Below are 17,292 nucleotides of genomic sequence, written 5' to 3'. Positions count from 1 at the left end.
AGAGAGCCTAGCTCACGCCACATAGCTCCAGTGCTGTTAGAAGGGCATTGCGTCAGACTCTGCTATAGGGAAGTTTGGAATGTTACATGTACAAACTTGACATGGTCATATATGAACAGCATTATATGTACACATAAATAAAGGCTGGGTAAAGGGATGTGGCTTTCACAGCATGATCATAATACCAGAAAACCTGTTATATCCCTAACCTGAAAAGTAAAAACAGCAGGTAAATATATATTGAATATAGGTATATAATTGTTCAGAATAGGGTTTTTTATTTTTAGTAATTCAAAATACCTAAATCTGACATGTAGGCAAAAATGTGCTTTTGGAAAATGTGTATTTATATGTACTTTTTTCCATAAGTACGATAATATATCTGACTTCCTGGTGCATGGCGGGGAGTGTGCGGCTTCTGACTGGCAGGGTTAACTTTAGAACTTCCCCGTGGTGTTGCTCTCTCTGTGATAATAGCTACTGGCATAATGAAGAGCAGCCTACTAGCCAACAGGTGGTCCTTTTTAAAGAGCTCAGCCACTGCACTCAGGCTAGGGAAAAAAAACACCATGCTAAAATGTGTCAGAATCTAATGTTCTGCAGAATGAAAAACCTGTTTTTCTCTCCTTTGTTCAGCGCTAGAGATTCAGCCTTGTTCCTTATTGTTCCCTGCACAAACGAGCAACAGTCTTTTTTGACATGGAGCCATGGGGGAAGAAAGACTGAGGCTGACTAGTCACAGCAGGGCCGGGGGGGTGGGGTATGGTGGGGGGCGAATTGGGGGTGGGGTATGGGGGTAGCGGGGGTGCTTCTTCGCTTCTTCTTTCTGAAGGGCTGCAGCCTATTAAGAGTTTGTGAGTTATGAATGGTTATGAGTCTCTCCTTCTTCCTCACACAATGTAAGAGGACATCGGGGTGGGGTGGGGGGAATCTGACTGGCTTTTCTTGGAGACTGCCAAGAAGTCTTAATCACATCCACTGGGAACAGAAGAGATATCACATGGGAGAGAAAGAGCACGAAAGTGTGGGACAGTGAGAAACTAGAGGGCAAATCAGGGCGGAAGTACCTATTTCCACAAGCAGAATGGAGGAGTAGAGTGGAGTGGAGTGGGTGGGGGTGGAGAACAGAATAAATCCTCTTGGACTTGAAAACACTCTCTGCTGCCTATATGCTATATTCTATCAACAGTTTACCTAAACTGCTGTATATTTCTCTGTAAGCACAAAATACTTTGAATTGTCTTATAACTTCCATGAAAAGTTGAAATTTCTTTTTTTCCGTCTAGTTACACAAAATAGCTGTTTCTGTTCTGAGTTGAACATTTCAGTGTCTATTAATTGCAAATAGATACTTCCATGCTTTTTTACTTCTAAACTAGTGGCAAAATGCAGGGGTATTTTTGTAATTTTTTTTTTTTTTTTTTTTACAAAAGATAAAATTGACATTCATTGAGAGGTCCTTCACCTGCCTATTAAGCTGCATTCTCAACTCAATGGCTATGGGTCGAACGGATCCTAGCCAGGCATATCTGTGAACAAAAGCTTTTATTCACATCCATAATCCATCCGTTATTGTGCGACCAATTTGTTCTCGTTAAGCCACATAAGGGTCTCAAGACAGAGACAAAAGTTCCACGGTGAACAATGACCAACTCCCCGTTTGCTTTGTCCATGGCTTCAAGTATGCACCTCCCATGGTGCATTGCAGGCCTTTTTTGGGGACTCAGAAAAGTGAGAGCAGAGGAAACAGTCCTGGCTGAACACCTGGAATAGACAGCTTTCACTTCCCTTCTCACTGGAAGATGAGATTGCAAGCCCTCACACAGAGAACTATGACAAGTCCTGTGTTGTGACAAGCCCACACTTGGGCACATTTGATAACTTGTTAGAGTGGAGGGACTGGAGATGGAATATAAAGCTCAATTTCCCTAAAGTATAACACTCACACTACAAAGAAATTAACCATTTATTTTAACAAAAGAAAACCTGACATAACCTGCCAAAGTCCTTTGCAGTAATCAGCCCTGAAAGCACTAATACTAGAAGTAAAGCTCCTTATTACACATATGCACTTACTGTATAGCAGGTTTTATAAGAAAACCCAAAGATATCTGACAAACACCTACAACTAAATTAATAATATAATCAGAAAAAGGTTACAAAACTGTACCCCATCAACCATACACCTTTTGCAGCTTTAGTATATATCTTTTATCTAGTTACATGAATATTGTGTACCTTTAAAGCATATAATTTTGGTCCAATTATGTATTTTAAAGGTACACTATGCACACGTTTCCAGGTGAAAGATGCATAGAAAAGATACAAAGGATAAGTATGCCATCCTAGCGACAAGGACAGGTCAATTTAGTATGCTTTTATTTATTTTTACAAAATGAATGAAGAAAAAACAGCCAAATGCTTAATGACACATTAACCCCAGGTTAAAGAACTGAAAACAACCCCCTCATAACACTCAACAAATCAATTCACTGTTGTTCAGACCTATATATACATAGAACGACTGCAAAAACCACACACCTGCCACTGCTATAGTGCTGCTACAGTACATTATATATGATTATACATCATTATTACAGTGCACATACTTTGTGCTTTTAAAAATGACACCAGCAAATCCTTCTGTCCTGTACACCACTGTCAGCTTCTGCCATTGATTAGTCATTGTTGTGCTAATCTTACCATTCCACTCATCTAAACTCTAATTTCCTCCACAACAAAAGAATCGTCTCATTAGTCATGAATTTCAAACACAGCAGACAGTGGTCAGTGTATAACGCAATGAACACAGAGGCTCAAATCACTGTAATCAACTCGTCCTAGATAGGGCAAAATGTGACTGGAGCTCCTGGGTGAACTGCTGCACATGTGGCTTCACACAGGCTCTTGGTCAGAAGAAAGGGAGCAATCTTTGCAGGCTAATTGTCTGTTCATAGCGTGGGGAATCCGTAATCAGGTCATTTGTTGCAATGGCAGGCTGCAGAGGTGAGCAGAAATGCACAACCGCGCTCTGATCGCACACTGCCTGCCATCCCACAATCAGTCTGCTCTCTCACCACACACACACACACACACACACACAATGATTTTTCTATCATTTATCTTTAAGGCATTTTGCTACAGAGCTACAGATCTGTTCATCACAGCATTATAAAATCATTTGTCTACAAATAAAAATATATAAAAAATATAAGTCAGGCACATGTTCCAGAAAAGCTGGGTTTTGAGACCTGAGCTAGAAATGACAGAATATATATAAAAAAAAAAAGGAAATATTGTTTAAGTTGTTAAAAATTCTCTGTAGACTGTTGTCTGCTGGTTTTTTTATTACATTTTACATAGTAATATTTCTCTATTAATCATATGGGTGGAAAAGGCAGAGTTCTCCTCTCGTATGTGTGGGTTTCATTCTGGTTCTCCTGTTTCCTCCTATTTCAGAAAAACATGACACATACTCAGCACTCCCAGAATGCACAAGGGAAAACATTTACTTGAGATAAATGAGTGAATACTCTTCTTATAAACGGATTCATTGGACCAAAGCTAGCAGTGATGAAACAATCACAATTCTGAAAAATATTAGCCTCAGACTCTATAAAAATGTGAATGTGTGGTATGTCTGTGTGCAAAATATTCAATATTCAACACTCAATGCCTTTGCAGACGAAAAAAAAAATCTATTTACAAAAATGAAAATGACAGTGTGTACAGGTGCTCTCAACTCACAAATCAGATGAGTAGCAAGCAAAAACAGTGTTCATTTTCAATTCATGATATCAATTGTACAAAAAAAGAAAGAAAGAAAAAAAAAAAAAAAGAAGACGACAACTCTTCAGGTTGGAGGTACACTGTTTATCATCCGTGTGTTTGTCAGAAAGGAAACTCCCTCACATCTCTGGACTGGAACTCGCTCGCTCTCTTCAGCAAAGCACTTCTAACTGCGCTGATCTTCCCATCTATCTCGGACAGGCTGTAGCTCTGCAAAAACAAGCTAGCTTGTTAGTCTGGATGCACAATTTTAATGCGCTTGATAAATATTATACAATTACAAATATACAAATGCAATTTACCTGAGAAACTGAGATTTTCTGACGTTTGTGAGAATAACTCTGAAATGTGGGGGAAAAAAATCAGATTAGGATATAGGAAAAAAAGATTTTAAATAAATAAATGAATAAATAAATAAATACTTTGGTTTCCCTAAAAATCAGTAGCATATACAAAACAAAACCTTAAGCCTATTTTACATTTTGTGATTACAGCGGTCATTTTTTTTTTTTTTTTTTTTTATAACAAAATTTTTCACTGGCCAACACATTTCATGTAATATACACCATTTTGCTTTGCTTATATGTTCACCAATGAATTATTATTTCTTTACAAAAAGAAAGAAACAAACAAAAAATATAAAGAGCAACAACACTGGGTGGGATCATGAGACACAAAATGAGACACAGTCATACAAAAAATATTTAAGTAATAATCAGCTTGTCTATTTGAAACCTGATGAAGTGCACTTCTATACCAGAGGCCCACACAGCCTACACAAGATAGGCACTTTCTCTTTCTTCTAACAGATGCCCAGTAAACACACAGTATAGGTGATGTAAACCACTGACTATTAAATATATGTAAATATGTGCTTCCATGCAAAATACACACATGGTGCTGAATACAGATGAGTTCAAACACTTCACAAATTCTTTCAGTGCTTTACAGTTAATCACACAAGGTTTCATTTTTCCCCAGCAAAACAAACTCATGTCCATGCTATCTTCCATTTATTATACCTACAGAGAAACAAGCTTTATTTATGATTCTTCTATGCTGTAAACTCTGTTGTGGACATGGTACTGCTAACTATGAATCATTTACGCTCTGCAAGTGATGAACTGAGTCCAATAAGATTCTGTCTGATTTCTATTACAGATAGTTTGTGTTCTCCATGTCAGATTACACAATAAAGATCCTCTAATGACAAGCCAACGATTGAAGTAAATGACCATGTTCTGCTTACGTCATCAGTCAGAAAACGGGTTCGCATAAACATGCCCTAGGTATAATAACGCCAATATTATGCCTACAGAAAACATTTTAAAAGTTGAAGAAGAGACTGGGAAAACAAGCACAACATTCATCAGACAACATTCTGAGCTTGCGGTCATAAAGATTCTGCTTCTGACTATTAGCATGTTTGGTAATGTTAGAATAACTCATGTCAGTATTTTAAATGACACAAACAATTCAAACATGCCAAATTAGAATGTGAATTTCACACAGGAGATGTGTGTCCAAATGGTGTCCAGTCTCCAAATGGTGACTTTTAGATCTTAGTTATTAGTTCAACATTTTTGACAATGCTAGAACCATTTAGTCTGAATCAGCTGCTGATGAGCACGTCAGGGTTAATTTATTTGTTTGTTCTAAGACTGAAAACTTCAACTTACCAAAGAATTGTTGTCTAACAGCAAAACTGGGCCAAAAATCATTCAGATAAACTTTGATAAAAATGTAAACTATTACTACAAACTTTTGTATAAGATTAGGGAAGATATAACGCAGCATTAGTTGTACATTGCATGAATTTCATATACCATTAAACATTTTACATTATAGTGAAGCAAACTGCAGTCTTCCCATCACTGCCAACTGACTTATCAGCATTAGCTCTGCCACTCATTTGCACGGCACTGATTAGCATGATGGAGAAGAGGCCATCTACATTCACACTCACCCAGAACACCCCCCCTTCATCTACTCTGTCCATGTCCTCTCATCAGCCACTAGCAACTTGGATTAATTTCAATCACTTTTCAGCATGGACATAAACACATTTGGGAACAAGAGCAAATCTGATTGGCTCCCACCTCGATAGCTCAATTAATTCATTGTTTTTGCTAAAATGGAGTACCACAATGCAAAAAGTTTAACATATTTTACAGTGTACTCAATGCCCTGCTTTCTAGGCACTACACATTCCCTCTCTCTCTCTCTCTCTCACACACACACACAGCTCTCTCTCTTCCCATCTCACTCACACACACACACACACACACACTAGAGGACATGGAAATCAGCCAGCTCTCAGTGCAGCACTGAACTAAGAGAAATAGAACGGTACAAGAGCACTTACTCAGCTAACTTTGATAGGCTACAATCTGACATGGGTAAATTCTGAAGAGGAGGAAAAAATATCACACATATCAGATTTTAATGGCTTTGAAGAACTCTCTGATTGACCGTCATAAGTGGAGAGGGAAAAAAAAAAACCAAAAAAAAAAAAACAAAACACAAAAGCCATAAGTCGGTGGAATGGTTAAGAGAAAGAGTTCTACGCAGCAAATAAAGGCACTGTGTGTTTGATAAGCCACAGGGATCAGAATAGCTTTCTTTTTTCGGAAGGACCTGCTATATGTTATACAAAATTTAACGTTACAGTACAACACTTATTCAATTATTTAATGCAATTCAATTGCAGATGCAGAGTTACAGAAATCTGTAGAGAAATCTATATTTATATAATTTATATAATTCCTAATGAGCAAGGCTAACATAACAGCAGCAATAAAAACACTTTCAGAGATGACAGGAGGATGAACCTGGACTCAAAACGAACCCATCCTTATCCGTGTGACTTTAGAAATCATTATTCTTCTACAGTTGTACATTATAAAGTTAGACAGTACCAAAGTGTGTTAAACTGATGTTCGAGCAGCAGGCTTTCTGATTATAGCAACAGTTCTTAGCTTCTCCTCTGTCGCATCCAGTTTTGATTATCCACTATTGAAAGGATGAAACCTGGGCATAATTGTGGGTTTTGCAAAGTGGAATCTTTAGGGTATCCAGGTGAGACCACTGATAAGTCCCCCAAAACATGCATCCTAACTCATAATGTGGCAGATATGACATCCACATCTTTACCTTCACTGGAATGGCGCTGAAATCTACACTATTCCAGAGAGCTATCCTTTACTGAAGAATTCAATATGTATCTAGCATCCCTGTTTCAACATACAAAAACACCCTCTCCATTTCGCTGCCTAGCACTTACCGTGGAGTGGAAGTACTCCGGGGAAAGACCCTCAAGCTCCAAGATTCGATCCTCTAACTTCTTCAGCCGCTGGTAAATGCTCTGAGGCACAGGACCTGCTACAAGACATCACAGACAGAGGACACCTTTGTCATGTGAGTGAGGTATGGAACAGATATGAACTAGAGCATCACTCTATAGTATATTATTACACATCTGTCAAGACAGGCCACACAGCTAAAATGAAAATGTCTCGTGAAAGTTTGATTTTCATATAGTCATCCGACCTGCCGTTAGCTTCAGGTGAGCTTCTATGTTGTGCAGCCGTTCCTCAATGACAGGGTTTCCACAGTCTCTGCTATATGAGCCTTGCTGCTGCTCTCCCTGCTCAGAGCGCCCGCCTCGGGTTTGGGGCCCATACGTGTTCACCACTCGGGTCACTGGAAAGCCAATTAATTACCAAGACAGTCTGCACAATTTCAATCCAATCAAGAAATGTCTCTTATTTTAGCATTATGGTCACCATAACACTACAAAAAAGTGAAAAATAAATGAAAAATAAAAAAAATAACTAAAAAAAATATCTCACCTTTGACATGACTCTTGAAACCTGGATAGGGTGTGAAGACTGCATCTGTTCTGGCACAACTGTTTTCTGTAAAAACAAGCATTTAACCAAAACTCAAAAAAACAAAACTATTTCAGGTGCACTTTTCACACAAAAAAAATAAATACGAGAGTATATACAGTTCATGTGTATAATCTATTTAACTGCATCTAAAATACACAAGCAAAGGAGCTAATGGTGAATGTCAGAGTTGAACTGCTGTCTGGCTGTGCTGAAGTGCTCAAATCAGGCCAAACGTAGTTATATTTGGAAGCTGCATTCTTACACATGCTCATAAAACATGCAATGTGACCTGCCGCTGTAGAAAAGCAGCACTATATAAAACATTTTAGCTGTTCTGCAAGACCTCTCCTCTGGTGCCTTCTCATCATCCTTACCCCGATTGCAGCTGATCACATTGCAAAACTCCCGCACATTGTTTTCATTGATCTCCAGCTGTTTGCGCTCTATAAATGCAGAGATCCTACGTTCAATCTGAGAGAGAGAGAGAGAGAGAGAGAGAGAGAGAGAGAGAGAGAAGATATTATAAAAAAAAAAAGAGTGGGTGAAGAGAGAGGGATGTAAATGAGTGTCGAATTGATGAGCTATTGAAAGAAATCAATCCGCAGACGGCTTTTTGTTGTTGAGCGATAATGAGGATCAGAATGCAAGGGGGGGTGATTTGGAGGGTGTAGGGGGGCTACATGAATAACGAGTGAGTTCAGTGGACACAATTATGCCAAATATCAAAACATTTTACACTCTCCACCATTTCAGATAGCAGAGATTGCTCTGGTCGTTTTGGTGTAGTGTCTGTATGTGTTAAAAAAAAATATAAACAACATAAAAATAAAGGTGTTCTTGTCTTTCGCCCACATGCAATTTCACTGAGTAATGAGCATCCACTTCATAATGCAGCGTGAGCCTGGACCTCTCTCAGGACTCTCCAACAGGCTGCCTATTCATCACTCACTGAGAGAGAGCAAGCACAGAGAGAGAGATAGAGAGAGAGAGATCTATTCAATCTGCCCTAGCTACCTCCCAAACCCACAGCAAGCATCAGAATAATTCAGTAACCACATGAACCTCAAGACCACCTAGGGCTGATTAAATTTAAACAAAGCAATAAGTAATAATAAACATATTGGCCTTAACTACTTGTAGGAACAATTTCATTTAACAGCAGATGTGTTAAATTAACATTTATTTTTCTTTTCTTGCATAAGGTCATCACTTTCTGTCATATCACCTACACTTCTACATCCTCCAAAATCATTCGCCTGCCAGAAAACCTGTACTTTTACAAATGAAACATAAATTTACAATGCAACATCCCATATCTATATGATCTTTTTTTTAATATATATTTTTTTATATATATCACAGCTGTCATGTTGTTACGTGAATCACACAGCAAATATCAGTCATCATCATCATCCCCTAAGAAGGTCTACTGTTACTAAGGCACCTTATTTTGCTCTAATGCATCATCACCTTCTATCCAGAAACTGGTTTGGTTATTGTGGGCTGGGAATATTGTTCTGATGGGCATTGCAAGATCAGGACTGCAAAACAGCAAGTTTCTGATTATTTAACTAAAAGTGCAAATTAGAAATATATAGGATTTACAGCATCAGAAACATTTTCTTCATTTATGCTGCTGTTATTTACCATCTGAGTATTGAACTATTCAAGGTGTCTGTTATACTTTTGAACATTCTGAAGTAAGATAAAACTGCCAGTGAACAGAAAACAGTAAATACTTTGCAATAAAACAGCATCAATGCACCTTGCCACTATTCTACAAAACTCTGGAACTGTACTGAAGGGATAAACACCATTTTCTCTCCAGTTTGAGAGTGTATTAATGATGGTGGGGGAGAGTGCTGTCTAGCACATCCAAAATCTCAGATTACTGTCCATTTGGATATTGATCTGATGACTGAAGAGCAAAGAATTTGATTTACATCATTTTCATCCTCATGAAACTATTCAGTAAGCCATCATACCCTGTGGATATGAAGACGGTCATCCTGGAGACCACTCCCATCAGGACAGAAATATTTCATATCATATCATTATCGTATCGTATAAGTCAGAGTAACTTGTCACTTCAATGTAAGAGGACTGAAACCATGTCAGCAAAATGACCACCACAGTATAACAGAGAAACCAACAGCTCTGTTATACTGTGATCTCAGAGCTCAGCTTCCAGCTGTTCCATGGCCAGGTCTCTGTTACTTCTCTTACAGATAAGCAGACTAAAAAATTCTTTCATGATTATTTCATGTGTGGCATTTTGCATTTGCAATCTGTTGCTGTTAACTCTTCATATGAAGTCCAAAGAGCAAAACGTCATTAGGCTAATAAAATCAAAACAAACCTATTAGATAGACAGCAAAAACATAAAGTGTAGCCAAATCAAACATTTGGTTAATTTGGAAAGAATTCCAACTTGTGAGCTAAGGAATAAAAAAATGAAAAGAAAAAAATGTGGAGTAAATGTGGAACAACAGCATATGGAGAAATATAACCTGGAATGATGGGGGGGGGAGAGGACTATGCAGATCTGAAGCATTCCATTTCATCTTATGCTGTGAACACGTATGGGAAATGGAATTTGTTCCCTTGTATACGAAATGGTCAAAATTTGTGGACACATCATATCCATAGATGCGTCTTATCCAGTAGTATAGGATGTCTTTAGGAATAACCCTTTAGGAATTCCCCTTTACTGGAACTGAGAGGCCCAAGCCTGTTCCACCGTGACAATGCCCCTGTGCACAAAATGAAGTCTATAAAGAAATGGTCTGTTAATTTTGGAGTGGAAGTACTCGAGTTGCCTGAACAGAGCGCTAATCTTAACCCCATTTAACACCTTTGGGATAAACTGGAGTACTGACTGCTCCTCAGGCCTCCTCAATAATGCTCTTTTACATATATAGGAAATACATATAGCACATTAGTCAGTATTTTACCTCAGCTTTGCCGGCTTTGATTTGAACAGATCTGCAGTCATCAGGCTGGAACGTCACTTTGTCTTTTGAAGCAGTGTGTTGTGATGTGGTAGGAAAAAGCTCTTTGTCTACCACTATCTCTTCTTCAGATGCCAACCTATCCTTGGAGTTCTCCGTTTTTTCATTATTGGCTGAATCAGATGGGCTCTCAGCAGCCAATATTTCTTTCAGATGTACTGACACGGTCTGTTACAGGGGAAGAAGGATATATGCATGTCAGAAAATTAAAGATATATATATTTTTGGACAACAGCTTTAAATTTAGCCCAATCAGTACATAAGCTCAACAAAATACAGCTCTGGAAAAAAATAAGAGACCACTGCAAAATAATCAGTTTCTTATGTTTTTTTCTTACAGGTGCATGTATTGGTGAGATTCTTTGTGAACTGCTGACAATATTTCTCCTAAATTCAAAATATAACTATTGTTATTTAGAGTGTATATTTAAAGGAAGTGACAACACATCAAAATAACCTAAGATCATGCAGTATTTGCAGAGCTTTAATAACTCAAATAAAAGAAAATGCAAATAATTTGTAAACAAATTGTGTTAATGCTTTGGCTAAATAACATTAAGAAATCAGTATTTGGTGGAATAACCCCGATTTGCATGCGTTTTGGCTCCATGCTCTCCACCAGTTTTTCACATTGCTGTTGGGTAACTTTATACCACTCTTTTTGCAAAAAAGCAAACAGCTCAGCTTTGCTTGATGGTTTGTGACCATCCATCTTCCTCTTGATGACATTCCAGAGGTTTTCAATAGGGTTCAAATCTGGAGATTGGGCAGTGGTCTCTTATTTTTTTCGAGAGCTGTATGTCAGACACGACACAGCCCACTACATCCTAATGATCTTTACCCTAAAACACATCAAAGAGGTTTGTTTTGAAATCTTTGTGATCTGGTATTGTTTTTTGTTATTAATGTAAGACATCATATTGTCAACCAGGCTGATGTCACAGGGGACATTACTAGTGCAGTGGTGTTTAATAGGAGAAAAAATGTTGCCTTGACTCTCACTCTAAATTTATGAATGATGTTTAACATTACATTTATGAGAAATACAATGTAGAAAAACTGTCAAGACAAAAAAAGGACTTTACACAGTGTAATGACGTTAAATGACGAAGCTCAGTCACTGGAGAGCCTCAGCTAGTTCGCAATCTACAAGATGAAAAGCATGATGATGATGACGATTACAGTATTAGCATGATAAGTGAAGCACGGGAACCTGGTCTATTTGACCAGAGCATACAGATGAGACGTTAAAGAGCTAGACAGACTAAGTAATAAAGCACGGCTCAATCTCTTCAGAAAGAAAAGCAAGGCTAAATTCCAGTGGTATGAATATCCTGAAGCAGTCAAAAGAAAGAAAGAGAAAGAGAGAGAGAGAGAGAGAGAGAGAGAGAGAGCACAAAAATATGGGCTGTTTTCGAAGATCTGATGTTAATTTAAAATTGTAATATGTTAGCAGTACAGAGTGGATTTCTAAATCACACATACTCCAGTCACCACACAGACTTTTCTTTCTTATGTCTCGTGCATCTGCAATTTACCTGCAGCTTGGAGATGTGCTGCTGTAAACAGTTGTACACATGGGATGGTTGTAGTTGAGGGAAGTTAACAGCACTCAGATTGGCACTGATCCTTAAAACCTCAGGGTTTATTTTTATCTGGAAAACAAGTCAAAGGGACTTTAGAGCATCATTCTGTTATACGGGAAAGCTTACGACTACTTTCTCTACTGTCAACCGGCTCATATTTACTGCTTTCTTTGCCGTTTCTTTATTGTGCACTAAAAGAGCCATATGGAAGCATGTTTATTTCAGAGCTTGGATCAAAAAGACAATGCACATCAGTACTGTTACTGTTTGTTTTTCTGCCAAAAGCTAGCCATCAGAATTTTCATGCGGCTCGAGCTCTCCACAATATTACAATGCAATGAATCAGAAAAATGTTGTAACTAACCTCAGTGCTAAATTTTGTGATCGACTCGATTAAGGAAGAGAAACACTCTTGGAAAGAATGTCTAGTCAGCCCATCAGGACTCATTTCTGCGGTGCTTGCTTTACGCTTCTTATTCTTGCAGGACTCCTGCACCATTTCACTCGCCGCCATTACACTTCCGTATGACGCGGCAGCGCTGATTGGAGGAAAACGCCTTTTTTTGCTTACGTCACCAGCGGAAACACGACAGGACAAGGACCTCACCAAAATAAAAACAGGAATTTCGTAATTATGAAAGTAAGTAGTCATTCATTTACAGGATCGGACAATGAAACTGAAACATTTGGTTTTAGTTCACAAAAATGTATTAGTATGTGTAGGGCCAGTATAGCATCACTTTGTCTTGGGCATGACAGATACAAGTCCTGTACAGTGGCCACTTGTCTACGTGATGCTGGTGGAGAAACACGTTTCCTGACCCGCTCCTTCAAAACACCTCGAAGTGACTCAATAATATTCAGATCTGCTGACTGCAGGACATCGGAGATGTTTGACACTTTTATGTTCATCATACCACTCTGTCAGCAGTCTTGCTGTGCTTAATTTGTGCATTATCTTCTTGATACATGGCATCACCTTCGAGGTGAACATTGTCCTCCAGAATGGTTTAGTAGTTTTTGGCAGTGATGTGCCAAGTAGTGGGCCTCGGGAATGCCATGATATTGCATCCCAAACCATCACTGATTCACCCACATACTTCACTCCGGGTTCTCAGTAGTCCAGGTTGCAAACATCTTTGCCGATTCTCCACACTTTAACTCTCCCAGATGTGAGAAAGACAGTGAAAGTGGACATCAGAGAATAATACATATTTCACATTGTCCACAGCCCAAGATTTCCATTTCACCAGCCCGAAATGTTTGGCACAGGTGACCAAAGGTTTGTCTATAGAACCTTGAATATTGACTCCATGGAGCTCCTGATGAACAGTTTTGGGCAAAAGAGGAGAGTTGTGTCGTGCATTTAATTCTGCAGTGAGTTGTGTAGGTGTGGTTTCATGTTTTTTTGGATACAATGGGTCAGTACCTATCTTGGACAGCTTCATCTTGCGTCAACAGTTACTCCTGTTAGATGTGGTTGGTCCATGGTGGTGGTGGTGGTGGTGGTGTGCCGACATTACCCTTACAAGTACAATAGCTATCGAGACAGCTCAAAGACTTGCTGTCCTGGTCACAGATGCACCAGCTGATCTATTGCTCTGCTAATCTAACCTTCGCACTTACTTATGGAATGTGAAATCAGTGAGGTTTGGCCACCAGGCTGTGCATATATAGGCATAAAACCTCCAACACTATATTGGGAAGTGTTTCATTGTCAGTTTCATTGTCCAACCCCTGTATATGTTTACACCGGATCCTCCTGTGTTGTTTGCTCATTTTTTACTCACCTGACAGCTTTGTTAAGTATCCAAATCTTTTTTTAAATGATCAATGAACATTTTTGGCCAACAAGTCTACTGATATAATATGATATTCTAGAGCTTATGCGAGTCGTCCTGATAGCTCTGTAATACTAATTCACAGTGGTGTGTTATGGGTGTTGGGTTGTAATTAGCGGGATATGTGAGTGTGTACATGATATGTCTGCTCAGATACATCAGATGTCATGTAGGGACTTAAGATCCTGTGTAGTACTAGCTACATATCTACCAAAGGCACCAATTATCTTTATTTTTCTTTATCACTGTACAGATTTAATGAGATCTGGTATATGACTGGATGAAACCATGAATTAAGTACAGGTGTTAACGGGGTCCAAGGTCTCTTACTATTTCTTTCCAATCACTGAAACCACCTTCGGGGAGATTGTTTGGGATGCATTTCACAATATAACATTTGTAATGTGAATGCAAGCATGCCTCAATGTGTCCTAGACAGCAATGAATGACTGACTAAATGACTGTCATAACAAGATAAAAGCAATGCTATAACTGTAGTGTTGAATGCAGCTGTTTTTTGTAGCTTCTTTTGTCATCACGTCTCACATTTCTGATGTTCTGATTTCTGAATTTTGACAAGCTTCCTCTAGCACAAATAAAGTATAAAATCCTATCAAAAGGTCACTAAAAATGTATTCAAAAAGTGTAAACTTCTGATCGGATCATTTGAGAACATGTGTGAACAGGACCTAAGAACTAATTCAAGCCAAAGGCTTGTTGCTCTGTTGCTTGCTGCAGTCACTGAAATCGTGATTCTGTGTCACATCACTTTCTTGTTTGCCGGGGTGAATGTAGGCTAGCAGACTATAGACTGGAGTGTTTTTCTGTTTCTCTGTATTTTTGTATTTCAAAGTTATGTCAGGAGAGCGAGAGTGAGTCATCTGAGCTGCCTGCAGTGTGTATATTTATTGCTCTGTGTGTTTGCTATCAAGCTGTGAGATTACAATGGAGTCACTAAGAGCTTTTGCTTTTTCACCTGCTACTCAGTAACTGTGACTGTCAAAATTATATAAGTGTGTAATGAAGTTTTCTTATTGTCAGAATGCTTCTGTAATATTGAGGATAAAATAGCAGATAATTACACTGATCAGCTATAACATTAATTATATTGCACTGGCATGTGATGTTAATAACACTGATTATCTTGCTTCAGTGGCAAAAGTCAGTTCTTGAAGTTGATATGTTGGAAGCAGGGAGAAATGGGCAAGCGTAAAGATCTCAGCAACATTCACAAGGGTCAGATCATGTCCAAAATAGCAGGTCTTGTGGGGTGTTCCTGGCATACAGTAGTTAGTACCTACCAAATGTGGTCTAAGGACAGTGAACCAGTGACAGGTTTATGGTCTCCCAAAGCTCATTGATTCACATAAGGACTTGCTCTTCTGGTCCAATCCCACGGAGGAACTTCTGTACTGCAAATTGCTGCAGAGTTCATGCTGGCTATGATAACCAGGTGTGAGAACACAGAGTGCATTGTAGCTTGTTGCGTATGGGGCTGCTTAGCCAGATGGGCAGAGTGCCCATGCTGACCCCTGTACACTGCCGAAAGCTCCCACAATGGCCATGTTAGCATCAGAACTGGATCATGCAGAAATGGAAGAAAATGGCCTGGTCTGATGAATATGGTTTTCTTTTACATCACATGGACAGCTGGGAAGCTGGCAGAGGCAATGTGACTTGGCTCCTGGCTTCCATATTAGAATGTGGATGTTACTTTGGGAGTGAATGTTACCACCTTTCTAATCATTTGCACACCAAGTACACCCATTTTTTGCAACAGTATTCCCTAATCACAGTTGCCTCTTTCAGCAGGATAACACACCCATCTACACAGCAAAAATTGGAAGGATTCGAGGAACATGACATGAGTTCAGGGTGTTGACTTTCCTTCCAAATTATACAGATCTCAATTCAATTGCGCATCTGTGGGATGTGCTGGGCAAACAAGTCTGATCCATGGAGTCCCATCTCACAACTTACTAGACTTAAAGGATCTGTCTGGTGGAGTAAGTGACTCGAAGGCTCAGAGCAGAACAAGGAGGATCTTTAGAATATTAGCTAGATGGTTTTAAGGTTATGGCTGATCCATATATATATCCCCATAGTTTCCCCACACAACATACTGTTCATACATCACTGACAACAATCAGCAACTGAATTCAAATTATTTTATTAAAAATTGGAATGTTAAGTAAAATAATGTTGTGTTTTTTTAATTAGCAATCAAGCTGAGTGAGACGTGCCCATAATCAAGCCAAAATTTGTGCATGTTTCACTAACATTGGCTAGGTATGTATGTTGTTTGCTGCATCTCTGTACATTACTCTTCTAAATAGTTTGTCTCATGTATTGACATGGCACTTGCTGCTGAGAGATGAATCAACACAATAGATGGATGCAGCTCAACCTACGTTACTTTTGTGTTCTTCTGCCAATAGCTTCTGATAGCATTTTTATGCCAGATACTGAGGAATTCCAACATCTTACAGCAGCTTTAAAGTCATCTCTAAAGAGGAAGGGTTTTTTTTATACACCCTATTTGTTCATGTGTAAAGTGTGAGTTATGCTCACTCTGCTATCCAATCTTGATGATTTTCTAAGTCTTTAAATAATAATAAAAAAAAAATTATCCTTGCACTTTTTGCAAATTTCTGCCCTCATCATAGTTGATAAATTTCACACCATGTCAAAATCCACCATATCTGTTGTTGCCCCTCTGGTGATATTGTCACATTCTTTCTTTTTTCTTTTTTTTTTCTTTCCCAAGGAACACTTTGAAAAGGTTGTCTATCATTTATAGTAGGATGAACTGACAAACAAATGTGTAATGGAGTTTGGAATGGGAGGCTGCCCACAATAGTGTATTTTTCTGTGCTGAAAGGCTGTGGGAAACTCTCCCTTCCCTATTCATACATCTTTTCTTCTTCTCTTTATATAATGAGGAGAGACGAACGCAACAACAGGGGGAAAAAAGAACAATTGCCATCAACCACAAAGCTCTCAGCTCTAAAGTCCAAAATGTTCTCTGGACAGGTTAATCATTTTAGGAAGGGTTTGGAGACAAGCCTTTCAGCTCTAGTTCTTTCTGGGGTGCAGTTTAATTCTTTCAGGGAGAAGGGAACTGTAGCACTTGACATCTATTTGTAATTTGCTTGTTGCTTTCAGTATTCCC

General features: G+C 38.8%; 1 protein-coding gene across 4 annotated transcripts; it reads right to left on the bottom strand.

Moving 5' to 3' along the window:
- Positions 1-2,398: 2,398 nt before the first annotated feature.
- mbip (MAP3K12 binding inhibitory protein 1) lies at positions 2,399-12,797 on the bottom strand. Of its 4 annotated transcripts, none has more exons than XM_058398326.1 (10): positions 12,644-12,797; positions 12,232-12,348; positions 10,637-10,861; positions 8,057-8,153; positions 7,641-7,706; positions 7,339-7,491; positions 7,073-7,167; positions 4,092-4,130; positions 3,913-3,999; positions 2,399-3,450 (listed from the first exon to the last, which is right to left on the bottom strand). In XM_058398326.1, the coding sequence occupies exons 1-10, from the start codon at positions 12,791-12,793 to the stop codon at positions 3,427-3,429; spliced, it is 1,053 nt and encodes a 350-aa protein (XP_058254309.1). In that variant the 5' UTR covers positions 12,794-12,797; the 3' UTR covers positions 2,399-3,426. The 4 variants fall into 4 exon arrangements, with proteins under 4 accessions (XP_058254309.1, XP_058254310.1, XP_058254307.1 ...); XM_058398324.1 differs by having other exon boundaries at positions 2,400-3,450; positions 7,073-7,170; XM_058398327.1 differs by having other exon boundaries at positions 2,399-3,999.
- Positions 12,798-17,292: the final 4,495 nt, after the last annotated feature.

The sequence above is a fragment of the Hemibagrus wyckioides genome, linkage group LG09 (genome assembly GCF_019097595.1).
Source record: "Hemibagrus wyckioides isolate EC202008001 linkage group LG09, SWU_Hwy_1.0, whole genome shotgun sequence".
Classification (NCBI taxonomy): domain Eukaryota; kingdom Metazoa; phylum Chordata; class Actinopteri; order Siluriformes; family Bagridae; genus Hemibagrus; species Hemibagrus wyckioides.
This window is presented reverse-complemented; position numbering and strand designations above follow the sequence as displayed.

Excerpts from the sequence above, each read along its gene's own strand:
- mbip (XM_058398324.1), bottom strand. The coding sequence starts at position 12,793 with ATGGCGGCGAGTGAAATGGTGCAGGAGTCCTGCAAGAATAAGAAGCGT. Across the intron at positions 7,707-8,056 it reads TGTGATCAGCTGCAATCGGG|AAAACAGTTGTGCCAGAACA; the intron begins GTAAGGATGATG and ends TTGTTTTTACAG. Across the intron at positions 3,451-3,912 it reads GCGAGTTCCAGTCCAGAGAT|GAGGAAACAGGAGAACCAGA; the intron begins GTGAGGGAGTTT and ends TTTCTGAAATAG.